Here is a 27,741-nt window from a genome sequence, read left to right on the forward strand (position 1 = left end):
ACGCTACGCACATGCGCAAATCCGCCCTCCGCCACGAGCTAATGGTTAGCATTAGTTGCTCCGGTTGCCGACTCACTTACTGCACGACTCATGTCGTTAACGTTCATCAAGGTCTTTTTTTTTTATTTGACGCTAAGAGCGGAGAACTGACTGCAAAAGTACCAATATATGTACACGCACAGGTAGGCATGCCTTTAATTTGCGGGATCGAAATAGAACGGTGATGTTTGTTTTGCAGTGATAGAGCGTCACGTTAGCTACGGAGAAACGAGAAAAAAAACAGGAACGTTCAAGTTTATAAGATTCAAAGTGTGAAAGTTTGTAATCAAATCTCCGTAGGATTGACGATCGTTGCGTTTAGCGCCCCAAAGTATTTTTTTTTTCTTGTTCCGTTCAACGTTTGACTGACTTTTTAAAGACAGTGCATACGAAACTTGGGTAAGCAAACGCTACAAGTTAAACATGGTTAAAATGTACACTATCCAGAGTTGGAATACTTCAAATCGGTTGCCAGGGACAACGTTGACTCGTCAAATTAACATATTAACATTTGACGGTGTTGATGTTAAGTCAACATGCCGAAGGGGCGAGCTGCATACCCTAATTACAACACAACCTGACTACTCGACGCTGTGGCACACAATCTCTACTTTCAGCATGATATTTTAACTTGCGTCAGGTCTGTAATTAAAGCGAAATGTTGCTTTTATTCTTTGTGAACGTAAACCGAACTCGTGTAAAATCGCCGGGAAAACGGGCTAACCTGCTAACCGCATCACGCTAGCCTCGCTATCTTGTCGTTGGTTCGAAGGGGAAATACTTTGAGGGTGCATACACGTACATACAAAGTACCACCTACGACACAATTGTTGTCATTACAACCGTCTTGAGTCGGAATTGTGTTGAAAGCGACGTTATTTGACATGTTGCCATCACCTACTGTATCTATGGCGTACATTCAATGAACGCGTCACTTGGCCCCGCCTCCAATGGTGTTTAATATAATCCAGGTCGCCTTCGGAAAAATTCAATTACATTTTATTTATATAATTCCAAATCACCGCCTTTCCAGTTGTATTTACAATACTGTAATAATGTCGGCAATAATAATGCTTTGGTGACTTGCAGTACTACTGCGGAATTAACTCATTCACTGCCATCCGTTTACAAAGCAGAGTTCCCCGTGTTACCAGCAGTTTTAAAGCAATTTGTTTGAACTGATCTTTGAAAAATACACAAAACTAGTTAGAAAGAGTAGGTTGTTTTTCCAAAATTGGTACGCAGCAGATTGTTCATCAGTTGCAGTGGAAATCAGTGGCGGGCCGTGCATTTCAACCTTAGACCTTCAGTGACGTCACATACATTAAGTCAAGTCAACAGTATTTATAGAGCACTTTCAAACAGCCATCGCTGCACACAAAGTGCTGTACATGGAGCAACCCAACATGCACAATAAACAGTAAGACACATCGGCAATAAAGGCGGTAGAAAGCACCAAACAGTAAAACCAAGAACAAATCTAAGTCATGCCGAGTCAAATGCCAACAAATACAAGTGAGTTTTGAAGATGGGCAGCGAGGAGGCTTGCCGAATGTTCAGTGGGAGGTCATTCAAGAGAGAGGGACCAGCAACAGAAAAGGCACGATCCCCTCAGAGCCTCAGTTTAGTTCTTGGTACTTCTAATAATGTCTGGTCCACAGACCTGAGGCAGGTGTGTAAGGGCGGATGAGAGCTATATTAACACAATATAGGCTCGTCAGACAGCACTTAATTTCAGGAGCATTTAAAACCATCAAGTATGCATTCACAATTAAGAGCAGGAAACCAAATTTACAGATATTGTCAAAAATAAAAAGATTTAAAAAATACTAAATAAAATGCCACCCAAATTACGCTGTGTGATCATAAACATGTCTGTCCAATAAATTGCGCAATGTCGCAGTTTCATATAAGACACCAACCACACAATAACAAACTATTCTTTGAAAATAAAATTAACAGATCATTTGCATTTTGAGAATAGGCTATACAACAGCAAATAATTGAAAATGTTGAGCAGCTGAGATTGAACGAATTTTAGTGCACGAAGCTGACTACAATGCGCCATTATAAATGGCAGGTGAGCTGATTTATTTGATACATTTTTGTATCTGTTATTTTATTTCGTAACCATTAATACTAACGAAATAAAATAAGAAGAAATGTAAAATAAAATTCATTTACTCACCAATGTAGTGCCTGTTCACTGAGCTGCAGATCTACGCGAGTGTCCCCAAACGTTTTTAAACGCACCGTAGCTTGTAAGTGCCCAGCCGTGCTCTGATGTTTCCTTGCTGCCTTGGTAAAACAACTTAAATTGGTAAATCCAGTGGAAGGTCAGTCTTGAAAATTGTGTGGAAAGTAGTCCAGCAACCAGATCAACGTCTTCTCCTTCGGCCATTTTGGGTCAAAATGCAGCAACAGCTCCCTCTAGCAGGCGCTAATCCAATCACCGAACGCGCACGTCCAGTGTCGACGTAAGGCAGGTGTGTCCAAAGTCGGTCCTCAAGAGCCGCTGTCCTGCCTGTTTTCCAGCTCTCCCAGGAGCAACACACCTGATTCAAATAATCAGGAATGTTCTAATGCTGCTTCAGAGCTGGCTGATGAGCTGATCATGTGAATCAGGTGTGTTGCAGCCGAGAGAGATAGAAAACAGGCAGGACGGCGGCCCTCCAGGCCCGGGGCTGGACATGGCTGACGTAAGGCCTTCTAGCTGGCCCTGGTACGCAGACTCGTGATCTGATTGGCTATTGCAAGCTGACTGTGACTGTTCATTTACAGCGCACAGGGGCCTGCTCTGTTTAATCTGAAGGCAAATTTAGTTTACCTGGCAACACAAGCTATCTGAAATATGATTGGTTAAAAACTCTACCATAATAAATCAGTTATTTATCGCGTTCCACTCGACAAAGTGGAAATAATATGACGTAAAGAATACAGATAATAATTTTGTTGACATATTTATGAGAACAAAATAACAAATTAAATTTGTTATTCTCAGAAAAGTAAATTTATTAAATTTACTTTTCTGAGAATGTTTAGGCCAGCAAAGAAGGCCTTGCTGGCCCTGACGGAACACCACTGGTGGAAATGTATCCAAATTCGGTTCATCTTCACAGAAGTAAAATGAGAAAATGTCCTGTTAATCATCTGAAAACATGACAGGAACGCCATAGTTAAGGCAAGAACAAACAAGATTACAATATGATGATTATTCATAATGCTAACTACATTAGAGAGGCTGTTTGTACACAAATTACAGTATTCTCGCCACGTTTTCTTCCAGGTGGAGGTCTGTGTGATAAGAGTGGAGGCACAATGCTGAACGCCACAAACGGCGACCCTGGCCATGTTGTAAATTATGTGGAAGAGTACTTGGACTTGGTGGAATCACTGCCCTTTGATTTGCAGAGAAGTGTGTCCCTCATGAAGGAAATTGATGCCAGATATCAAGGTAAAAATGCACTTTGTTCACCAATTCAAATCATCTTTTTTGGGTCCTACATATACAGTATACCTGTACATTAACCCACTCTTAACACATTAAATTTAACACAGTACAGACAGATTTAGAATGTCTCACTTGAATGTGATCTATCGAGATATTTAAAAACTTCTGCCATGGACAATCAGCCACTATATAGACTTGTATTCAAGAATGATGTCATCCACTTTTTATTAGATGTTCTGAAGGAACTCGAGGATGCCTACGAACGGTATCGCAAAGAATCGGACACTCCCCAAAGACGCAAACTGCAGTTGTCTATCCAGAGGGCGCTGATCCGCATTCAGGAGCTCGGAGATGAGAAGATTCAGATTGCTGGACAAATGGTTAGTATGTTACAATAAATGGACCACCAATTCGAGCTTGGTGATTGATCGGATTAATTGGAAATTAAATTTTCATTTAAATATGAGACATTGTATTTTAAGGCCATATTGCCCAGCCTTACATGCAATTAACATGTTCGAAGAGTATCTGAACTCGAAATATCTTTTTGGGATGAGGAGTAAATATACATTGTTCCAGGTGGAGTTGGTGGAGAATCGAACCCGGCAGTTAGACTGGCATTCCCAACTCCTTCACTCCTCCCAAGAAGCTCCAGAGAGCCAGATTGCCACGCCAACATCCTTGACAACCGTGGCGGCGTCCATGATCACGTCATCCTCGTCTTCGTCCTCCGCCACCCCGAGCAAAACGAGCCACCACGACAAGAAACGCGAAGAGGTCACGCCGAGCTCAGCAGGGGGAGACAAGGCTAGCGGCAAACGCTCCAGGAGGCAGAAGAATGGCGAGAGCAGGGAGAGCTACGGCGGCCTGGACACCGGAGAGGACATTGGCGCCGGAGCGTCCCGTGAGAAGAGAGCAAAAACGTCATCCAAGAAGAAAAAGAGGTCCAAGGGGAAGTCTGAGCGGGAGGTGTCGCCACCGGACCTGCCCATCGACCCTGACGAGCCCACGTACTGCCTGTGCGAGCAGGTGTCCTACGGCGAGATGATCGGCTGCGACAATGACGAGTGTCCCATTGAGTGGTTCCACTTCTCCTGCGTCGGCCTCCATCACAAGCCCAAGGGCAAGTGGTACTGCCCCAAGTGTCGTGGCGAGAACGAGAAGACCATGGACAAAGCCTTGGAAAGAGCTAAGAAGGAGCGGGCATACAACAGGTAGCTGACCACAGCGGTCCAAGAACACTTCGACATTTGAAGTATTATTATTACGACTAGGATTTATCCATTGTTACTGAATAGTTGTGTAAATAGTTATTTTTCTAAGACTGCCCTCACACTTGTCAGGGCATTGTTCTGAAGCAGGGGTGGGGAACTGAGCATTTGTGGAGTCACAGTTTTAACGGTTCTTTAGAGGTGTTATTTGTTTCGATAGTGACGAGGTGGATCCAATGCTCTCACAGGTTCCTCACCCTTGTACAATGGGCATGTTCGTAAGCAGATATCCTGCACTTGTCCATCTTGTTACCACATGCATGCGGCATCTCCCATTCAACTGTGTCCAGTTAACAAATAAACCACCCTTGGATCAACTTAACTGTTTTGTTTCAATCGGCTTTTTAGTGGTATTAAGTATCCAATGGCCCTTCTAGTCTGGCCCACTGTTTCATGACACTGGTCAACCTCCATTTTGTTCCAATTTAAAAAAAAAAATTATCTTGCTATACTTTGTCCTCCCCTTTGCAGTTTGCTGTCACGCAAGTATAAAATATACCTAACACTAATTTCATGTGTAAACTGTTCAGCCAATAATTTATGTTGAGAGGGAAGAAATTTCATCTGTGCTGTATGTTACACATACGTACAGCACATTTGACAATAAAGTTGTATTCAATTCAATAAAAATATAAACACAGTTCCTTTGACAAGTGACAAGCTTGTGGCGTGAGAAACGAGCGCAGCAGTCTACATTGTCACTTAGTGCCCCTATCAAACAGAATAAAGATTCAAATGCATCACGCCAGTCACATGCCATCCACAGAAGTCAGTTGCCTGCAAAAAGCTGGTCAATACTCTCTGGATGTGGTGCCAAGAAGTGTAACATGCCTGTTAATTGTGGTCATGTTGACACATTGCATAATGCAGTCAAGTATTGGTAAAGTAAATGTAACAGTCTAAATTTAGACACTCGAATTACACCAGAAGGTCACTGTGAATCTGTTGTAGGTGAAACAATGCAAGTGCAGCTCATTTACCTACATCTTTTTTTTCTCATGTGAGGGGGAAAAAAAACAAGCGAGACAACCAGTGCAAAATCTGTACATATATTCAGATGCAGGTTTCGTATATATACATTATCGAAAAGGGAGGAGGTCAGGTTTGCTCATTGTGTCATGCATGCTACAAACGGTTCACAACACAACGGAGAGATAGCAAAACAATATTGGGAGTCCACGACGGCAAACTTCACAGTGAAAAAGGACGTGATCGGCAAAGCACCCGGGACATTAAACGTGATCAAAGTATGCTGGTGGCCCACAAACAAGGCAAGGATTCCGCACAAATGCTGCTGGGATAATGGGAGACTTGAGTAGATAGAGAAAATAAATCCCTCTTGGTAGGCAACAAAAAATAAAATCCTATGACGGCACATACATCAAAGGTAAAGGTCTTAAAACGTTTAAAAAAAAAAAAAGTGAGGAGATTATGAGGGTTCTCCATGCTAGCGTTTGGGCACATACCCTCAGCCAGGTCAACTGTTTTGCCAGCTTTGCTCTACAATTGCTGAAACTTTCTTCTCATATTCGCGCTTATTCTCCTGGTACAGCTGAGCAGCCAGGCTGTTGGCCGGACTGTTGGGGTTGGGCTCATTCAGCAAAGACTGCAGGGACAAGCAACATGGACAGACGTTTATTTTGTTCACTTGAAAATGTGTCAACATGAAAATATCACGTCTTATTATTTACCTGGATGGACGTAAGAATAGAAGAGACGTCGTAAGTGGGGCTCCATCGATTTTGGAGGATGTCCAAACATATACTACCATCTGCATAGACTGTAGGGCGGGTTGGAGGACGATTGAGATATAAATATTATTTTACAAGAGGAAAACTAATATTAAAAGCAAACCTTTGTATTGCTACAGAAGAGTAACATTTTTCTAGAGGGGAAAAAAAACATTGTAAAATGAGAGTCAAGTCGTAAAAAAGAAAAATCTAAAAGTTTTGAAATTAAGTAGTCAAGGGAAAACGTCAATGTTACAAAAATAAAATGCCATATTTCTCGTAAAACATTCTACAAGTAAAAAGTTATGTTTGGAGAAAAACTCTGTGGCAACAAGGCCATATTTAAAAAGGAGAAAATGGGTTTTAAAATTTGCTTTTCTTCCTTTAACAAGACCGCATTTTCTCTGATTCAGTACTAAAACTGAAGTACGACTAAAACAGTGATATTGTGATTTTATTCTTGTAATATTTCCATTTTCGGAAAACGTCGCCTTTATTATTGCTATTTTTTTGTTTTTTTTGTTTGCATGGTCTTAACACTTTATCCAAACATGCGCAAGACAGTCAGGCACTGAGCAGAGCAATGTTCTTACCATTAGGATGAAACATCTTTGACACAAAGCGCACTGTTGGGGGTTTATTGGGATATTCTTCTGTGAACTCGACAATGAGTTTAAATGTACCTATGAGCAAATACAGACAACGATGATTCATCGTCATGTCATAATCAGTTCTGACTGAACTCTCAGGCATCAGTCATTGCCCATGAAATCAAAACACTTACCACCTTCAAATGGAGTTGCGTCAGGGCTGAAAAGCAAGACATTTGTGGATCAACAATTTCATTATTTTAAGTTTCAAAGACAAAACATAGGCCAATGGTGCCTTAACTTACAAGTTCCACACCTTTTAAGAGCTTTTGAAGTACCGAGTCGTCACTTGGTAGATTTTTTTTTTTTTTTTGCTTCATGTCGTGAGCCAAATTTTCAGTGAGGAGCGAGCCAAACAAATGCCATCACTCAAGTGAAATGGAAATAAAAACAAGTCAGGGAACGGTGACGTCTTTGCAATAAATTGAGGGCTTACATCAATTTGTCAGTGTATTCAGTTTCATTCATGAATTCGGGCGAGGCCACATGTCAACCAATTCATCCTCTAATATGTAGCCACTAACAACATCGCTGGAGTAGCGCGCACACAGAGTTTTTTGTTTTACCTTAGAAGGCAAGACAAAAAAAAATAGCCAAGCGATGGGTTATTTCTTAAAAACTTGCAAGTCAGGTCCCCTCGATAGTCGATAGACCTGACTTAGGTAAATTGAGTTTCAACCTTGTTAAGGAACGAATTAAATTTCTAAATCAAGGCATGACTGTGTTCAGTCCATTATGGCTTACCCAAAAATGACAGCATTCCACAACATTATGTTGTTTTCACATGGGGCTCCATTGACAAAATCTGGGGGGTCCTCTTGTAACCTGAACAACCCAAATAACAAAATTTTAAAAATCTGTATTTTGGAGTTATCAGTACAAATTAAAATACTTGCTAATTCGTTGAATAGTGGATTGTGAGTGGTAAATGTCATTAAGTTCATTTACATACTTGAACGACGACGCGATGCTTCAGTTAAGACCGCGAACGAAAAGTAAAGTTAAAATGATCCACATTCCACGTACAAAGTGTTCTCTGACAACTTCCGCCATTGTTTAGTTGTTTACTTGACAAATGTTAAGAGTTCACAACGAAAGAACACGCAAACAACAACATAGGCTAAAAACCAGACTTATCAAATATTTGCAGTCTTGCTTACCACTGGCTAAATGTTAGTCCTTGTGAAACTTGGGTAAACGCAAACGGCTAAGGTTGTTGTTTTCTGAATTAATTCTACGACTTGTTTCTAGTGTACATGAAGATTAAATTTAATATACTTTTCACATTCACACTGTCTTTTAATAATACGAATTTAATTATCAGTACTCCGGGTTTCGAGTGGACTTTGCTCTTCATGTTAGGCGCTTTTGACAACTCATTACGGGGTACATACAAAAAAGAACAAACAACTCACCGTTTAAAATCTCTCATGAGTCTTCTTCTCGCTGGTGTGGACATGGTCTAACGTTATGAGCGGCCTAGTTAAGTCGTATTATCACTCGTGTTTTGGTGAGAACGTTTGTGATAAATGCCGCTAACGTTCAGCTGATAGCATCCTGACTGGCGGCTTGCCTGGAAGTTCCAGTTCCTGTCGATCTTTGATAACCCGGTCTGGTTAGCCCAGCCCTTTTTAATGAAAGATACCATATGTGAAAGGGGGGGGGGGTAATATATTAAATGACACATAAACGCCATAAATATCTCGCACTAGATACACATAATTATAGCAACCTTATTGTTGTTAAACATATATTAGTCGGTTTCCAGAACTCCAACCTTAAATTACAAACTAGCAGTTTTTCTTTGATGACAAGAATATTCACCCCCGTTTCGTTTAGTGTGAGCGTGCCACGGGGCGGGGCCACAAATGACGTGTTGTTTGTGCCGTACTGTGGTGGTGAAGGCGGGTTCTGCTCCTGACAGGTGACCGGGCTCCGAGCACCCACATCGAGAAAGGCCAAACACGTTAGTCCGGTGTTTGCCAGCCCCATTCGCACTAATAAAAGATATACTTTGCCAGGCTTTCATGAACCGAGCTGCTTACAAAATAACCTAACAACTTTTAAATAAGACGACCTTCCACTGGAGGTGTAAAACAGAATGCAGTAGTATAACCTCTATAACTGCCCCAAATTAAAATTATTCGTTTCAATTATATTAGAATGCAATGAAAATAAAATATAGTTGATCTAATGTACAAAACAACTAAAGTGTGTTCGGGCCACAGTGGAGAAGAAATAAATATAAAAAGTATAATTTACAAGGCTAAAATTAACACTAGCAGAAAGAGACATTTAACAAGACTTAATTGTTCAGCGAGATTTTTTTTAAATCGTAATGTGAGGAAACCCAGAAATGAGAACTTTGGGGAGAGAAAAGTACCGGTAATATTGAGAGAACAAATGCATTTTTCTAAGTTGTAAAGTGACCGATAGCCAGAGAAGGTTGTACTTGCAAGAAATACGTTGTAATGTTACAAATTCTACGTATGTAAGAATCAAGTCTTGACATTACAAGAGTCAGCATTTAGTCATATTTGCCAGAAAAGTTTGAATAAAGCTGTATTATTTGAGTGGGAAAAAAATCGAACATTACAAATTGTAAACTGATGTTGCAATACGGAGAAAACTCAATTTAGTGAGAGTTGCAAAAAGTTGTCATTTTGCAAGATATAATTTGAGATTACAAGCACATCTTTATTTTTGATTCAAAAGTGTTGGATTTGTCCACAAAACTTGAAATTTACAAAACTGTACATATGTGAAATTATAAACTACTTTCCTTGTCAGTGTGGCCTCGAATACAATTTCATACAAATCAAACTGAATCATTTTGAACGTTGGCAGTGCTTTTTTAATAAAGATGCTGACTTACAAAGATAGAAGGTTACAAACAACAATCACTTTAACAACGCAAACAAGGACCAAAATTCTTCAAGCGTCACATGAACAACAGAAAACAGCCACACTGGGCCTGCCCATCGCAAAAGGAAACGCTTCCATTAACTAGCGGAAAACCACTCAATGGCTTTTAAGGCAAATGAAGAAATGTGAGGCTAATAGCCTGCTCCTCAAACTTTAGGCTCCATGGTAGAGGAGCATGGTGCTGAAGAAGGTGTTGTCGTAGAACTGCTCCGCTTTAACAGACTTCTGGTGCTCCACTTGGCTGATCTCGGGCGACCCCCTGTAGACTGCAGTCAAATCGTGCTGGAAGGGAAGCTGCGGTTGACAGTGACCGAGTGAGGAAATGCCCACTGACACTGGGAGGGAGAAGACAAACAGTCAAGCGCGTGTGCAAATGAATCATTGGTGAATGTAGACCTGATTCCGAAGGTGACCTGTTCCAAATAGCTTGGGTCAGTCAAGTCCTATGCAAACTTCGACATGTACGTTTCACCAGGCATGTGGAAGTGTGATCAATAAATTGCGAAAGACTCAGACAAAATCTCGCAAGCGACAAGCCCATGCCTGCTTCTAAATAGGTCACAGCCTGATTTGTGCATGCTGAATGACACGCTGAACAAGTTTCTTTGGTGTCAGTTTGACGGGAGATTCGAATTTTACGACATCTAATTGTCTACTGCTACGCTCCATGTCAGAACAAGGTGTGATCGGCACTTTTTACATTGATTCAAGTACAGTATTGCAATAAAGAAAAGAAAAATGGTTGTAAAAAGTTTGCACATTTAATGATTTCACATCCTTAATTACAAAGCTACACTTGCTCATCAGCGACACACACACACACTGCAACTTTCTTATATCACCACACAATAAAATACGACACTAATGTAAATGCAATATGGAAACAAAGCACATTTGTTCCACTATCAGCTCAAGTAATAAAGCCTCCCCCCGACCCTTTTAGCAAACTGTACATACCAATGCAAACCTTCTTGGGCAGCTAACTAATGGATTATAAAATTACCTTTCAACTTTTTCTTCTTTAAATGAACATTATAGAATATGTAATATGCAACATTGCCAACAGAGTAAACATTGATCGTCATACTTGAGCAACAAATCTGAAAAAAAGTTAATGGGATAGGATACACTGGTACCTTCAAAGTCGAATGGCATAGACGTTAAAGTAATTTGAGAGTCAGACCAATTTTTCAGGAGAAATTAAAACTGATTACACGTGAGCTCTCCATGCACCTCAAGACCTAATTTTAGCCAGCATGGCAGGATTAACCTTGGTGCCAAGGATAGTCAGAAGTGATGATCGGTTGTCATGTGGAGTCTAAGCAGAAGTGCTGGTTTTGGTCAGCCATGTTTCACCGGTTTCTACTTCTTGTTTTGAAATTCCCATTCTTGTTAATCTGATAGGAGTCTCAGCAGTTATTAGCAAACATTTTGCCAACAACGGATTCCGAGTTGAACATTCTGGTATTGGTGTTGTGCAATTGAGCCCTTCCCTGTGCTGTTAAGGAAAAAAAAATGAGCGATGATTTAAGTGCGCTTATCACTGTAGACGCTGATTGGTTAGCTGCCACATACCTGCACTTGTCACTTGTATGAACATTTATGATGTTAAAATGTTACTTGAAACATTGCCTGAACAAATGCTTTCAAATACAATTGCTTTTAAATGCGAAAGGAAGTTCATCCAGCGTCACAGTTAAATTATAGTCGACATTTGAGGTACCACTGTACAGTCTTAATTTGTTACATCAAGAAACTGTAAAAGCCGGGAGAAAACCCGCCCTGTGTATGAGTTAAACCTCCACGAGCTACATTCATTTTGGGAATTGCTTTGACATGAGGCAGTTTTAAATTCTTTAACGGTATCATATCAACAAAGGCCAGTGAATACCTCAGTGCTCTCAGGTTTTCATTCAAGACAAACGTACAAGGAATGTTCGACAGCAGGTCCAGCTTAGAGAGGAGGGAGGTGAGATGATGCTAAATAAAACTTTAGAACCCCAACTTAAATGATTGATATCATATGCCTACGAATAGAATTCAAGTTTCCCTTCAACGTTGCAAATTAACACTGCACATTTACCAACATTTTTAGTTCAAGCCACAACACACAAAAAAAAGCATACAACAATTAAAATGATAGTTGATTATGTTGTGAAGCAAGAGTCATTTTAATTTTATTTAAGACTAATAACCAAGGAGAGTATTCTCTTTCCACTGTTCAACCGATGAGACAGGGAACCACAAATGATTCCGTTATCTGTAAATACCCTATAAAAAAATGCAAAATAAGTCAATTGTTTTTCCAAGAAACCTCTTAAATTTCCAGTACAACTGGACAAATGCTTTAAAATTTTGTTGGGAATCAGGAACATCGGAGGGTAAAGAAAATAATTTTTTTTTAAAAGCTTACGCACACTGCTTTACACCTTTGTACCGTAATATTTTCCTTTATCCATGTAAGACGCAAACAATTACCGTCAACCAAAGTTTAAGAATTGCATAATATATACAACACAAATGTGAACATTGTAGTGTGCCACCACCCACACAAAGAGACACACATTCACTGGCAGCCTCTCTACAAATAAGCGTACGAGTTGGTGCAGCGACAGGGAGTCTGCATGGTTGCCACATTGAAGACCTCCAGCTCTTTAGCTTTGGGGCTGGGAGTGGCCCGTCCCCCCTGGTCCTCCCACTGATCCATGGGCCCCGACCCATTCGCTGGCGCAAGCCCATTCAGCCCCAATGCAAAGGGTCCTGGCCCACCTGAGGTCACAGCAGACGCCAACTCCATGCTTTCCATTGGGGACTCTCCAGCACCGACCAGTGGCCCATTGCCGTTCTGCAGTTCAACCGGCATGCACAGACCTAAAAAAAACAAAAAACAAAAAAAAACAGGTAACGCATGGAATAATCACACGCTTTTGTTTTGTTTGTTTTTTTTACATGCTAGTTCATTCAGTGAGCATTATTAAGTGTCAACCTTCTTTTGCTTCACGAAGGTTCACATTATATTAACACTCAATATCTATTTGGCAATAGAGAGTTCTATGCTAACCTGTAAACCACATGTGTCAAACTCAAGGCTTGGGAGCCAGATCTGGCCCTTCACATCATTTTGTGTGGCCAACAACAGCAAATCAAGCATGTCAACTTTTCCATGATGCTTGCTAAAGTCTTTACCAAAATTTAAAATTGTCATCTGAAATCCATCATGGGTGGCCCGGTAGTCCAGTGGTTAGCACGTCGACTTCACAGTGCAGAGGTACCGGGTTCAATTCCAGCTCCGGCCTCCCTGTGTGGAGTTTGCATGTTCTCCCCGGGCCTGCGTGGGTTTTCTCCGGGTACTCCGGTTTCCTCCCACATTCCAAAAACATGCATGGCAGGCTGATTGAACGCTCTAAATTGTCCCTAGGTGTGAATGTGAGCGTGGATGGTTGTTCGTCTCTGTGTGCCCTGCGATTGGCTGGCAACCGATTCAGGGTGTCCCCCGCCTACTGCCCGAAGACAGCTGGGATAGGCTCCAGCACCCCCCGCGACCCTAGTGAGGATCAAGCGGTTCGGAAAATGGATGGATGGATGGATGAAATCCATCATTACATAGAGATATTGCAAGCATTATCTCATTACGTACTCGTTACATGAGCTCACCATTATTCTTGACTTCTTATTTCAAAACTAGTCATCCACCTATTTGTGGTGCACTATATGTAATATGTGGAGGTGATCAAACATTTACACGGTTTCACAAAATTCACAGTCATTATGGCCCGCTCAGGGAAACCGTAACCACAATGTGGCCTGCTACAAAAATGAGTTTGACACCACTACTGTAGAGTTGAACCTGAATCAATGGTACCCTCTGCTGGTTGCTGCCGAGTAGGGAACTCTTGTTCCTCAATCAACTACAGTACTTTAAAACAAATTCTATTGTCACTCACAATGGAAGTGGTCTCATTTTGATTTTGACTCACCGTTAGGTCTTGCTTTTTTGACTGGGTTGATTTCCTGGTCATCGAATGACCTCTTTCTGTTGGGTATGCCCTTGAAGAAGCTGCGGCCCTGGATAGTGGGGTGAACGTGGCCCCCATTCTGGCTGGTGCCATTAAGAAAGGCCCCATTATGGAACTGAGCCATGTTTTGTTGAAAGTTCTGGGCATTGGAGAGAAGCTCAGCGCACTCCTGGAAGCCCTGCGCGTGGGCCAGGTCGGCAGCGGTCAGCCCACTGGCATTCCTTACACTGCACAACGGGAAACGTTGAGTGTCAGTGGGACTTACTGCATGTTTTCTTGAACACAAATAAAAAGAAAACATGACGCGCACACACACATACACTCTCTCTCTCACACACACATACACACACAAACTGACAGACTTATCAGGCAAACACTCACATACAGACATGTACAACGATGAAATAAATTGCCTTTGTCATCATCATGACAGATGATGATGGACCCTTTTGGATCGTTTGCATCATTTTTTGAGTGGTTCCAAATATTCAGAAGAAAAATACGTCTGCTGCACAAGAGACAGGATTAAAACAATGGAAGCAATGTGTAATATTTTTAAGTGTACCTGAAATGATCCGACATGAGAGCGGATGATCCAGAAAAGACTTGGTGTCCAATGTTCTTGAAATACAAGACAAGCTAATGCGAAAAAGCAGAAGATCAACTCCAAATCCAAATGCGTGCAAGGATTCGAGTATGGAGTGCACCAGAAGACAAGAATATGCGAAGTTTGAAGTCTGGTTTTCAAGTACCAAGTCAAAAACATACCTGTTCCAAGGAAAGTTGCTAAAAATGATAATGATGCGTCCAAAAAAGACAAGGTAGGGTTTCCAAAATGCTCCATGATAAGTGCAAGATCCTGAGGATGAGGCAAGTACCAAAGACATGGGTAAGTCCGTTGAAAGCAATTGTCCAACGAAAGTGTCTTGGACAAAATGAATCTGGATTTTCAAGTCAAAAGTCGGGCCTTAAGATTGACAGAAAGAATGCAAGTATACGCGTCCGTGCTCGTGTGTGTGTGTATGTGTGTGTGTGTGTGTGTGTGTGTGCGTGCGTGTGTGCATTGTTCACACTTGTATTAATCACGCCTCTTTGCAGCAGACTTTCATCATGCGAGAAAAGATCGAGCAAACAGTGTTGGGTCTGGAGCATCACCTTTTGTGGAATCAATGTTACTTGACAGTAAAACCATTTATCCATCATTATTGCAAAATGATGCAGTGCCAATGGAATATAGTTGTCGTCGACAAAGATTTGTTTCCCTTAATTGACAGGGGGGGAGAAAATACAGCTGAGGGATGGAACTCTTTTAGCTTAATGAACGGAATTCTCCATTTGCAAAACAATACTGCACTTGTTTGTGTGAATGTCATCACAGTGCATAATGGTGTTCTCAGCGCAAACAGAAAGGTCTTTGTCAACTAAATGGAGGTTCTGGAAAAGAGCCAGGGTGCAGCTCTGTGTCAGAGGCACCATTGCATGTACAGTAGGAATTATATCACCCCACAGAAGTTGGAAAAGGCCATCAATTTTACTTGTGCCAAAGCATGTTTAAAATCAAACGGTTCCCTGCATAGTTTTACTGTAAGCAAGTGCCATCGGGTTCCACAGTGTGACAACTTCCAGCCATTTCAATCAACTCGTGTCATTAAAAACCTTTAGAGAAGTGGTGCACATTAAGGATCTTAACATTGTCAAAAAATATTACTAAAAATCACACAATAACTTGTTGCACATCATCCGCCCCCCCCCATTCAAATTAACGCTTCCAACACGTTAATCAAATCAGATCATTTGTATTAAATTTTGTGCTCATGTAAATGTACTTGTCTCACGCCAAGGAATACAATTCCAATTTTTTTAAATTATTTTTTATCTACACTGTATATATTATACAACTGCGTATAGGTGGTATAAAGGCTCAGATATCCACACTATGGAATAAACCATCATTCGATCCTTTACAAATGGCTGAAAGGGCAGCGGTTCTAAAACGTGTTATGACGGAAGCTCATAATTGCACTCATTTCCAACTAAGGCCCTCAGCTCCAATTCCAGCAGTGTGACCTTAAACGCACTGCTCCAGCGCTCCCTACAAGGAGTGGAGTTGTTCTGTTGATTTATCCGTGAGAATCCAAACAAAACAAAAACTCCAAAGATGTTCTGCCAAATGTTGACTTCAGACACTATCTGTCAGTAGTTGCGCATTCGTCAACAATCCACATATACTTGCAAAGGGAGGTTTTACTAACAGAGGTCACAATGGTAACATTTTATTGAGTGGCAGGAGTAAAAGTGAGTATGCTGTGGTCTTTTATTATTATTCTACGAATCATCGAGCATACATACGACTTCTTGGCAAAGGGGCCTTTTTGATTGTTGTGTTGTCTAACATTCGTTTACGTATGGCATCTCTCAATTTCATCCTAACGCATGATGTATTTTTAAAAGGTGGGAAGTAAAGTGCAACCCCAACAAAGACTAGAATCAAATTTGAACGTTTACTGTTGGTGTCTTTCAATGCAGGCAAAATATACCCACCTATCAAAACGCCATTTAAAATCTCGGAAAAAAACAAGACAAGTAAGTATTCCTTTCGTGAGACATGACATCTTCAGGGTCCACTTCTTTGGAATAAGTTTTCAAAAGGAAGCGTTAATTCTTTATAAATGCCTGGTATGCTTTGCTTTTCAGTCCTATGTACATATTGTATGTCTTTCGCTAACTAATCGTCTAACCTCCCAGAGGCAGCCTATAGTCATGCTAGTGCTTTTGACATGGGACTCACGTGATTAAACCTGTCCATATAAACGGCTCCTAATGGTTAGTTGACAAAAATAAAGATTGAATAAAAACAAATAAGCTACAAAAATAAAGACAAAAGCTAGATATAAGAACAATCATGGGTAATAAGCAAAGCATGCAGGTCTAGAAAATAATAATAATAATAATAATAATAATAAATCAGTTGTGATTCATTGACATCAAAACCTAGCATTAAAACCAATCACCGCAAGAAATACCTCAACAGTTTGCCAGTGTGTAGATAGGAAGCGATAGTGAGAACACTCAATGCCACAACAGTGCGGCTATCCCAGGGAACGGGGCAGACTCAGCAGTGTCTATTCTCCCCCTTTCTAGGATTACTTGAAAAAACCAAGTCATTTCCAACTCAATGGCTGCAAAACAATTAAGATGTACGGTTCTGTTTTAGCAGGTGAGCAAACGTTTGTCTTTTTTCTTGTCACGTATTGTCACTTTCATGAAGGAAAAGGTGACAAAGGATTACAGGATATCGTATCAGGTTAATAGTGTGACAGAACAAAATTAAGACATTTCTTGGCATGACGTTAAAATATTCGACACAGTGACATAACAGTGAAGAAATGAATAACCATTGCACAGGATGATTGTTACCATTACACTGTTAACAGGTGAGTAAATGGTGCTTAGCAACACTAGCAACTCCCAATCGCTCAGCTGTCGTAATATTCGGTGTCTGCACTCCCTCACAGCATTCGGTCTCCTGCTAACTGACTAACGGGCTGCTTTTCCACTTCCCAAGGCTCATGACAAATTAAGAAATTGGAAGAATATGAACATTAGTCTCTTCGGGATTAAAGGAGGGGCGGCAGCGGTCAGTCAGTATTGTGAAGTTATAAAGTTAGCCATAACAGAGAAAATATAGTCGATATAATAATGCATAGAGATTTTTTTTTCCCGCATTACAAATGTACTGTTGAATCTGAAAAATTGAAATCTGGACCAAAAATTGGTCCGTGGTCAGGTTTACATTGACGTAGCGTTCTCTCATGACTTTAAATGTCGATAAATTGTTATTTTAAGTGCGTAAACATAAAAGGGTTGAAAGAAATCCATCCATCCATCCATCTTCTACCGCTTATCCGGGGCCGGGTCGCGGGGGCAACAGCTTTAGCAGGGAAGCCCAGACTTCCCTCTCCCTAGCTACTTCTTCCAGCTCTCCCCGGGGGATCCCGAGGCGTTCCCAGGCCAGCTGGGTGACATAGTCACTCCAGCGTGTCCTGGGTCTTCAGTTTTGACGCCGGATAGTACGGGGAAATGAGTCATCCACTCGTCAAACCTGTCCTGTCCTGGATCAGGGCCATCAAGTGCAAGCATTTGGAATCTGGATCCAAAGAAGTGGCTAAGCGGAGCACAAGGCGGGCCCGAAAGCCAAGACCTCAAAATCCAATCCATCCCAAACAAGTCAGTGCAAATGTAAGCCTATTTGTCCGCATTTGGCCTATTTTGTCCAAGATGAGCACCTCCAAGAGAAGCACAGACATATTCTTCTGGTCGGGTGTGGTAACAAAGCAGTTGATGTTGCACTGTATTTCACGGCTTCCATTAAGAAAATGTTTTGTTTTGTTTTTCTTTCTCTGCCATTTCGGTCTACCTCTTGACATCATGTTTCTGTGAGTTCAAGAGGATGGCTTTTGGCAATGCAGGATAGACAGAAATCTTGAGTAAGAGTTAGGACTGACATTCTTCTCAAGAAGCGGAAATGATCAATTATATCCGTGGCAATGTATTTCGAGTCAAACTCAAAGGTAAATAAAGGCTCTGAATGGTGTGAGCAGTTCAATTTTGTTTGTGGTATTTCATATTTATTATAAGAGCAAGTCCATTTTTCATTGGATCTGCACTTTGTAAAGTGAAGTGCTGACTGACATCTTCTTACTGACGAAGCTATTTGTTTGCTGTTGCAAAACATTTTCATATAAAAGTAGAGGTAATTATTTGCAAATACCAGGTTGGTTTATTCAGTGTTTTTGCCGTTCTATAACGACCTACCATTCTTTTATTTAAAGTGCATCGTTAAGACATTTTATGCATGTGTCTAAGTACAATAGTATTTAGTCTGAAATTAAGACTTGAATTGGTTTGTCATGAGCCTCATTCCCACCTAACTTGCTTGCCTCCGATTTCAATAAATCTCCCCCCAAAATTCCCCACTACTTCAAATAATGACCTTTATAGTAGAGACTAAAGACACAATCTGTGATCTAAAAGGGGAAAAAAATAACATCATTTTCATCACTTATACATTTACTCATCAGGTAATGACCAAATGCACATCACAAGAAATGAAGCATTGATGAATTTTGGTGAAGCCAAAACGACCAGGGGTTCTCATGTGCTATGAAAAGTCACATTTCAATGCAGAGTAAAAAGCCTTGTGAAAACTAGATCAGAATTAAATGTGTGTTTTTTTAAAGTTATTATTGGATGGAATTCGTTTTGAGTTACTTTATCAAAGTAAATGATTTTCTTCTCTATCATTTCGACAACATAAATGATGGCTCATCTGTAATAAATGAAAAGTTTTTTTCAGTTCTAGTACAGAAGATTAAAAACATTTTTTGCTCAAACATGTCATTTAAAACAATAATTTTTTTTCAAAAACAAAAAAATAAAGCAATCTGAAAAATCAACATCTGAAAGCTCCCTGGAAGCTCTGGATCCAAGGACAAAGTCAAAATGGCATAACAACAATCAGCCACACAGCCAGATGCAAAGTATGAAACTGCAAGTCAAATATAAGACAAGGAGGGAAATAAACTGGAAATATCAGGTGAGATATTGCTATTTGTGTTGGAAGTGACGAGAATATTCCGAGCAAACAATAGTAAAATCGCACAGCAACAGATGGGGTTAGCCTGAAAAACTACCATTACATTGTTATTGTTAGCAGTCAAATCTATTTTAAATTTGTAAAGCATGACATTTAGAAGTAATAATTAAATTCTCATGATATTTCATCCTTAGGCATTTTAAAAATCACCTTAACATCAAAGTTCCTTATGGTGTTGTGTTTTAATATCTTATTTCTGTACTTTACATAGTCTTTGAGCCAGGAATAAACATTTTTTTATTAATAAAACTGAATCACGACTATCTGAATAGCAAGACGTATGAAAATAAACATCCTCAACCAGTTGTATGATTATTTTCATTTCTGGACAAGGAAACATTAAGTATACAGTATGCAGTTGTACAGTATACAACAGTATACTTCTTGAGGTCACAGTAAACTTCTGGCTAGCTCCTGACTTTAATACACACGGGGACAAAATAAAGCAATTAAAAATATATATATAAATATACATATTAAATAAAGTAATACATTTTTTAAAAAATATTAAAATTAACCAATAAAATACTTTTGAATCGACATCGACAATCAACAGAATCATTGTCTAAAAACTCATGAAACAGGCCTGGACAAAAATGATGATACTCTTAGACAAGACCGGAAAGATTTCAACCAAGGGGACATGTTCAACCAAGGTGTGCCCTCTAAATAGTATCCCAAGTGTCTTCAAACTTGTAACCACTCAGTCGGCCTATTAAAAGAGTGAAAAGTAGTCACTGTACTGTTTGGTGAGATTGTGTGTACCACACTAAACATGGACCAGAGAAAGTGAAGGAGAAGGTTGTCTCAGGTGATCAGAAAGAAAAAAGATAGAGAAGCAAGTTAGAGGATAGACCATCTCCAAGCAACTTGATGTTATTGTGACAACAGTTGCACATATTAGTAAGGTATTTAAATTACAAGGGACTGCAGCCAACCTCTCTGGGTGTGGCTGCAGGAGGAAAATTGATGATAAACGAAAGAGACAGACAATATAAATGGTAACAAAAGAGCCAAAAACAACTTCCAAAGAAGTTTAAGATGAACCCCAAAGTGAAAGCACATGAGTGTCGGATGGCACCATCCGTCAGAGGTCAGAAAAGACAACTACGGAGGACACCACTGTTGAAAATAAATGAAAAAATAATGGAGACTGTAATTTGCCAAACTGCATGCTGAGAATCCACAATGTTTCTGGGAGAATGTCTTGTGGATGGAAAACAAAACTGGAACTTTTTTGCAAAGCCCACGGTGCTCTCTGTCCACAGACACAAAAATGAAGCATATCAAGAAAAGAACATTGCCCCTACTGTGAAACAGGGAGGAGGCTCTTATGTTCTTGGGCTGCTTTATTGCATCTGACACAGGGTGTCTTAGATCTATGCAGGCTACAAAGAAATCTCATGACGATTAAGGTGTTTTAGAGAGAAATGTGCTGGCCAGTGTCAGAAAGCTTGGTCCCAGTTACAGGTCATGGGCTCTTGAAAGACAAAGAACAAAACATTGGACTATTCTGTGACCTTCTACGAGCTCCGACCTAAATCCGATTGAAGATCTGTGCAATGAGCTGAAACAGGCAGACTGGAGAAAGCACTTTTCAAACTGAGACAAGCTGGAACAGTTTGCTTAGAAAGAGTGAGCCAAAATTCCTGAGAGGTGCAGAAGGGCGGTGGGGATAGTACGTTAGTGGTACCATCATTTTTTGTCCAGGCCCGTTTTTAAAATAATCCTGTTGAAACACAATTAAAAAGCAACGTTGGATTTTCACTGTTTAATTTTAATTACATTTGTATTTATTATTTTGTTATTTGTTTAACCAGTGTAGGGTTGTCTTTCATTCACAGAGGGGTACCAACAATTGTATTTGTCGAAAGTAGCGGCACAAAAAGTAGAGACAAAACGGATCGCGTAGCTTTTAACACATTGTCAGCTATGTTGTATTTATGCAGTTCCATACAATGCAATGCCGCTTTGGTTGGTAAAAACCTTCCTAGTGAAGTGCAATGTGCATTTGGTCATATCGTTAAAACTGTATATAAGACATGAACCAAAACAAACGTGAAATAAAAACACACTCTAGAGATGACAAACATCATGCAACATGGCTTACTGAGTTAATCACAGTTTATCAACATTTTCATCAAGCTGTCCTTGTGTTCCAGTTGACCGGAAAAAAAGTACTTGAGCTCAAAGCCGTGAAGAGCCGTTAATAATCAACTTTTATGAATAGCTAGCTAAATTCATACAGGGTCAATTGTGTTCAAACAAAAAAACGATCGTAAATGTTCAATCTCGGGAGATACACAAGGGGCAATTTGATGAGAATTGTCACAATGATAAACAACAATTTCAAAGATGAACAAAAATGAATCACCTTTTCAAGGGCACACCACCAAATTGTACATTGCGCAATCAGAGGTAATATAATGAGAAATAACATCGACATAGCAGTGGCAATTTTTGTCTGAAAATAATGCCTTTATATTTGATACAGTGACATGGTCGCGGGGTTAGGCAACTAGTTTTTATGAGTGGGTGACTGTCGAACGGGGGTTTTGCTGCACATAAAAATTTTGAGTTGCTGGTAAATGGGGTTGCAATGTCGCAGGTGTAACATTTCATATGTGAGAATCTATCATCAAAAAGCAAAAGTGCAGGAAGTGAATGGGGGTGATCAATCATTGCGCACAACCTTAAAACATCTTTACTCTTGTTTATTAATGCCTGTTTTCTGTCTTTGTGGATATCGGCTTTTTCCTTGACAATCGCATTTTTGGTGGTTCGATTTAAATAAATAAATAAATACAAACAAAAATACAGTACAGTAGACTGAATGTATTGTGGAACATCATAATTTGATAAAAGATCGCTGCTTTTTCCTTGCAGCGCATCGGTAAGTGTGCGGTGCTTAATTGCTTTGGCCTCCGGCAAGAAATCGCCAAGTGTTGTTTTTTGGGGGGTCCCCCCCCCCCCCCCCCCCCCGAGGCTGGTTACATTCAGCCGTGTCGCTCTGTGTGCAGCTGGCTCGACAGAGCAGTTTAACTTTTTATCACAGCAGAATTCATAAACATTACTCTGTAAACATCATCACTGTTCCGATTCAACTTTTGGTGGCGAGCCCTTGTAAAGGCGTCACGTCCAGAGTTGGAAAAGAAGAGAGGGTGGGGGAGGGGAAGAGATGAGTTTGCAACATTAAGACCACAGGACTTACTCAGCTTTTGCTCCCTGCACCAGGAGAGCGTTGATGCACTCCAGACTGCCCGCACGTGCAGCCTTGTGGATGGGCGTCTCGCCCACATAGTCCTGAGAGATAAGAGACGAGCTCACAGTTAAACATAGAAACACATGTTTGGACTGGCTCGGACAAGAGTGAGCGCCTCGACATTTCTCGTCCCCAATGCCAAGTATCTTCACTGTCTGAACTTAACTTTTTGACTAGTTTGACTTTATAACAAGACATTCTCTTAATTTGCCTTTTTAACGACTGAAAACAAACACCGCATTTTTAACATGTCTTAACATCTACCAAGCACATACTTTTTAGCAATTTTAAACACTACCAAAGACTAAACTGGGTCAAGACGATGAATTGTGTTTTTGTTTTTATTCCAAAGTAACCAGCTATTATACACACATTAGGTTTTAAGTCAGTGCATTACTTTTCCATTTCCAATGTGCGAGTAATGTACTCATGAGAAGAGGGTGAAAGTCTGCAGGCAATGCGTGAACTTTTCACCCAGACTTCAACACCGCCCTTGTGTAGATGATTAATATTAAGAATGCAACAGAGCGGGAAACGAGCGTGTACACGCGTGCGCGCGCAGACACACACACACACACCACCCAAATGAGTCATGATCAAATAACAGACCATGCAGGCTGCCGGCAGTCTATTGCAACTGTTCAGTAGACAGGAAATGACACAAATCCTCCACTTTAAGCTGGCTGGTTAGCCCACAAAAGGAGAGAATGACCAGTTTATTCGAAATAAAAAAAGTCTGCACGCTCTGTGTCATGATGACATTAGCGTGTTATGTCATCTACATAACACTAATCACTAATCTCATTTCTCCAAGTAGTGCAGCAGAGCATCACACATAATCCCTCTGCCTGAGTTTATCTACATAAAAAGAGAACAAAGATGCTGGGAAAAAAATGAAAACCAGTGCGACTCCATTTTGACAGAAGACGAAATAAGAAAGGGGACTACGGAGGCAATAGCGGTCTGCGGAGCTCGTCGTCATTAAGTGATCCTTCTTGATGGGATCAGGCTGAGCTCAAGCTGTCACAACACTGCTTATTTCACTCAATGCCGAGACAGGCTGAACTAATTTCAAATAATACTATATTATCTATAATACATATAATTAATTAAATATAACATGCATATGTATCAGAGTAGATGGAAACCGGGTTTTTTTTCGGTTCCCCACTTAAATTAACTTTGGGATGGCATCTTTAAAGCTCATTAAAATGTTCAGCGTGTTACCTGTGACTTAGGGAAGTGTTTTGAAGGACACGCAGCAAATAACTACCAGTAGACACATAAATGTCACCAATTGCATCGCTGACATGTTCTTATTTAGACCACAGCCGAGTGGGGATTCAGTCAACAGTGCTGATCTTCGCTGCAGCAGAGTATCACACACACGCAGGATGCTTTTTCAGTTGAATGCATTGTTAGCCTTACAGCATAATGGTCAATGTCATTTTTAACTTACCAACACAATATCAAAAAATACCAATGTGCTTGTGAAAAATCTGTCTGTGTAGATGCAGAAGACATCCATGTCAAAGTAATACCCAAACGTTAAAGCTCGGCAATTGGACTCTTCTGATTAGTTACATTTGTTCGTTCGTTTTGCTTACCAAAAATATTCAAGAATGACTGAAGCAATTATGCTGGTAAGCCAATGAAATAGATGCGGTCCTCACTTTAGGATGATCCCAGCATACTAGGTTTCAAGGTTATGAATTGTGTGGAATGTTTGCATGTGGCATTACAAGGCACTGTCAGTACCAACTACACCACCTTTTTTTTTCCATTGTCACGTTTTCTGTCTATGGTCTGGAGTTGTTTTTTAATCTACTGTAAATTAAGCCTCAACTGGGTTTAGTGATAAACTACAACATATTCCGAGTAACACACAAATTCAGGTTGTATTTAGCTCATGCAGGAACACTAGCAGAATGGCTTCAATTGGCTTCTTTGTCACGAAAGCAATGCTTGTTTGTTTGTTTGTTTTTTTTAACTTCTTCATGAAGTTAAAAAGTTTTACTTTTCATTATCTCTCCAGCATCTAATTCATACTCATCTGATCACGCACACACCTGTCTATTAATGTCTGCGCCAGCTTGTAGGAGCCATAACAAGCAATGGGGATGGCCTCCAAATGCTGAAATGTGAGTTGGCGTCTGGGCAAACTTGGAGGTCACAATGTTGACGCCGCAGCCTACTTGTACCAGACGCATCATGCACTCCAGCTGGAAAGAGACACAGGGTTGATTGGCATAATTATGTAATTAATGACACAGAGAGACGATTTGAAAAGCTCGTTGGGTCACTGATCTGTAGTTAATTTGCATGGGAGTCCCAGTCTACTTTTGGCTTGTCTTCAAATTCCTTGCAGAGAATGATTACCAGGTCTTTTTAGAGCATTGAATTGACTGTTCGGGATGCGCTAAAACAAGTTTCATTAGTACATGCACACACGGGCTAAATAAAAACCTCTCGTCTGAGTGTTGGAGTGAGTTGAAACATGCAAGTATCGTCTATGCTAGATGCACGCACACAACTCAGTCTTTTGGGATAGAATATGACACATTGTTGAGTGTGTTAGAGAGGCCTCTGCCTGCCGATGACAGATGGAATCATCCTCCAGTCGTGAATGTTCGTCAAATTGTAAAAATGCTTGTTATTTGTTTCCAAATAAATTCTAATTATTCACTAGCCCTTTCCATCAGTTAAAACAATGGGTTTATTTTCAAACCATGAGCTAAACGTTACGTCAAAGCTGGAATTATTTACATGTGACATATTAAAACTGGTAAAGATGTCGCAACGGATATGAACATTAGACCAGTGTTACTCTGGCTTAAGAGATTTAATTAACTGGAAGCTGATAATTTGAGTGAAAAGAGCGCGGTCGCCGTTTGTCCCACACAAACACACAGGGATACACCCCCCCCCCCCCCCATTACTAGTCTTTATGATCATTTCGCACACGGTAGCTTTGTACTATTTGGTTATATCCGATTATATTAATTGCAGCGAGAGACTTAATTACGATTTAACTCAAGTAAAATAAATTAACGATGGCGGCTTATGTTCTTCATGAGCTAACAAACCAGGAGGCTAACAGCAAGAAATGGCCGAGACGGCTTGGCGCGCTCGGGAGAAATGAAATGGAAATGGGGGGGGAAATGTCAATTAAGGTGCCCCTCAAAATTGTCAAGATACCTTTCCGAAATGAGCTGCCCAGTGTATGGGCGTCCAGCCGTAGAAGGTGTCCTCCACGGTGAGGTCAGCCGGGTTCGTGGTTGCCTGAAGGAAGGAGCACAAGGCGCCGACATCTCCATCTCTGCACGCCCGGTGGAGAGGGAAGCGGCTGTTTAAAACCTCCTCGCTCGAGAATCCAGACTCGCACCCCACCGACATAGTTAAGAAAACGTCTAAGTGTACAAACGACGGACGGAAGGAAAGGTAAAAAATGAAGTGAGTGTGCGAGCAGGTCCCACGGCACTCCGGTTGTCTAGTGTATGTCTTTCTGCCTGACAACACAAAGCACACTGTCGAGTGAAACTTGAGAGACCCCGAACGAGATATAAAACGTGGCATGGAAAATCAACACGCGGAATGGAGCTGACTGAACCCGGAAAAGATGGACTCATGTAAAAACAAGGAGTGAACTTCTCCTGGAATTTGTCTTCTTCTTCTAATAATTTATGTAGCTAGAAAAACTGAACTATTGACCACAGCGCTACTCCCCGGGTGGCGATCGGACTACACACGCACACGCAGTTATTTTACAGTTATTATACAATATATGTATTTTTTTTCTTAAAACTGTCAGTATATTTTAGTATATTCTATGAAATAGAAATTAATGGATGGTTGATCGGCAAATAAATCAGGATGAGGTCATGTTTACAACGTCTTCAGTTAAAGCACTATCGTTTTTTTTCTTCTCTGCCACGCGATGGCAGCACACAACATATAACATAAGATCACTCTTTCGAGGGAAGTGTGTGTCTGATAGTGCATGTCTTTTCCGTGGGATTTAGGAATCAATGCTTGACGTAGTCCATCAATCCTTTTTTTTTTGCACTTCTCTTCCTTTGGACCCTATCCCAGCTGACATTTGGCTTGAGGCTGGGTAGACCTTGGACTGATCGCCAGCCAATTGCAAAACAAGTGGCCATACACATTAATTAATACATTAAAATAGCAAAAATGAATCTTCAGTGAACCGAGCATGCCTGTTTTGGGCATGTGGACCGAATCACGGAAACACGAGGTGAACATGCACACTTCACAAAGGAAGACTCAGGACAAACTTTTCATGTGCTGGACTGATGTGCAGGTAGCAGGCCTACAGTATTTTTATTATTAAAATTACATTTGACACTCCTAAAGAGCCAAGTTGAATTTAACTGTGTTACTCCAAAGGACCTCTGCCAATGGAAAAGTAATTGAGGTGACAAATTCATAGACACTTCTAGGGTACGTCTGAATTTTGTCATTAAGATTCATTCACCGTTCACTGAGCAATTGAGGAAATTGTTCTTCAAGGTCCTTGAATAGGTTAAAAATCCTGGACTTGCACTTTGTTCCAGAGCTCTGATCATATTATTTTCTTGGCCCATGCTCCGCCCCGCCACAGCAAAGCAAGGGGTAAAAATCTCAGAAAACTGAGCACTCGTGTTCAAATACCACTTTATAGATATTACACTCAAGACTCCGAGGTAAATATTTCATCATCAAACACCACTTGCTTATTTAT

General features: G+C 40.6%; 3 protein-coding genes across 6 annotated transcripts; 1 reads left to right on the forward strand and 2 right to left on the reverse strand.

The window, feature by feature from the left end:
* Positions 1 to 36: 36 nt before the first annotated feature.
* ing1 (inhibitor of growth family, member 1) lies at positions 37 to 5,083 on the forward strand. Its single transcript, XM_086123654.1, has 4 exons — positions 37 to 182; positions 3,326 to 3,493; positions 3,722 to 3,870; positions 4,070 to 5,083. Exons 2-4 carry the CDS (start codon positions 3,358 to 3,360, stop codon positions 4,706 to 4,708), a joined length of 924 nt encoding a protein of 307 aa, XP_085979780.1. The 5' UTR covers positions 37 to 182; positions 3,326 to 3,357; the 3' UTR covers positions 4,709 to 5,083.
* A 711-nt stretch (positions 5,084 to 5,794) lies between these two features.
* ube2al (ubiquitin conjugating enzyme E2 A, like) lies at positions 5,795 to 8,735 on the reverse strand. Its single transcript, XM_086123655.1, has 6 exons — positions 8,557 to 8,735; positions 7,886 to 7,966; positions 7,276 to 7,301; positions 7,085 to 7,174; positions 6,453 to 6,541; positions 5,795 to 6,367 (listed from the first exon to the last, which is right to left on the reverse strand). Exons 1-6 carry the CDS (start codon positions 8,598 to 8,600, stop codon positions 6,239 to 6,241), a joined length of 459 nt encoding a protein of 152 aa, XP_085979781.1. The 5' UTR covers positions 8,601 to 8,735; the 3' UTR covers positions 5,795 to 6,238.
* Positions 8,736 to 9,972: 1,237 nt separating this feature from the next.
* ankrd10b (ankyrin repeat domain 10b) lies at positions 9,973 to 26,561 on the reverse strand. Of its 4 annotated transcripts, XM_086123383.1 has the most exons (6): positions 26,199 to 26,553; positions 25,070 to 25,222; positions 22,950 to 23,041; positions 14,044 to 14,309; positions 12,836 to 12,937; positions 9,973 to 10,401 (listed from the first exon to the last, which is right to left on the reverse strand). In XM_086123383.1, exons 1-6 carry the CDS (start codon positions 26,394 to 26,396, stop codon positions 10,220 to 10,222), a joined length of 993 nt encoding a protein of 330 aa, XP_085979509.1. In that variant the 5' UTR covers positions 26,397 to 26,553; the 3' UTR covers positions 9,973 to 10,219. The 4 variants fall into 4 exon arrangements, with proteins under 4 accessions (XP_085979509.1, XP_085979511.1, XP_085979508.1 ...); XM_086123385.1 differs by lacking the exon at positions 9,973 to 10,401 and having other exon boundaries at positions 10,806 to 12,937; positions 14,044 to 14,357; positions 26,199 to 26,561; XM_086123382.1 differs by lacking the exon at positions 9,973 to 10,401 and having other exon boundaries at positions 10,806 to 12,937; positions 26,199 to 26,559.
* Between the last annotated feature and the right edge of the window lie 1,180 nt (positions 26,562 to 27,741).

This window comes from Hippocampus guttulatus, chromosome 11, assembly GCF_054856545.1.
Source record: "Hippocampus guttulatus isolate MCC_2025c chromosome 11, RoL_Hgut_1.0, whole genome shotgun sequence".
Lineage (NCBI taxonomy): Eukaryota > Metazoa > Chordata > Actinopteri > Syngnathiformes > Syngnathidae > Hippocampus > Hippocampus guttulatus.

Excerpts from the sequence above, each read along its gene's own strand:
- ankrd10b (XM_086123385.1), bottom strand. The coding sequence starts at position 26,396 with ATGTCGGTGGGGTGCGAGTCTGGATTCTCGAGCGAGGAGGTTTTAAAC. Across the intron at positions 23,042-25,069 it reads GCGCAGACATTAATAGACAG|GACTATGTGGGCGAGACGCC; the intron begins GTGTGTGCGTGA and ends CTTATCTCTCAG. Across the intron at positions 14,358-22,949 it reads GTGCAGGGAGCAAAAGCTGA|AAAACATGCAGTAAGTCCCA; the intron begins GTAAGTCCTGTG and ends TTTGTGTTCAAG.
- ube2al (XM_086123655.1), bottom strand. The coding sequence starts at position 8,600 with ATGTCCACACCAGCGAGAAGAAGACTCATGAGAGATTTTAAACG. Across the intron at positions 7,967-8,556 it reads CTCATGAGAGATTTTAAACG|GTTACAAGAGGACCCCCCAG; the intron begins GTGAGTTGTTTG and ends TGGGTTGTTCAG. Across the intron at positions 7,302-7,885 it reads TGGAATGCTGTCATTTTTGG|CCCTGACGCAACTCCATTTG; the intron begins GTAAGCCATAAT and ends CTTGCTTTTCAG.
- ing1 (XM_086123654.1), top strand. The coding sequence starts at position 3,358 with ATGCTGAACGCCACAAACGGCGACCCTGGCCATGTTGTAAATTATGTG. Across the intron at positions 3,494-3,721 it reads AATTGATGCCAGATATCAAG|ATGTTCTGAAGGAACTCGAG; the intron begins GTAAAAATGCAC and ends ACTTTTTATTAG. Across the intron at positions 3,871-4,069 it reads TTCAGATTGCTGGACAAATG|GTGGAGTTGGTGGAGAATCG; the intron begins GTTAGTATGTTA and ends ACATTGTTCCAG.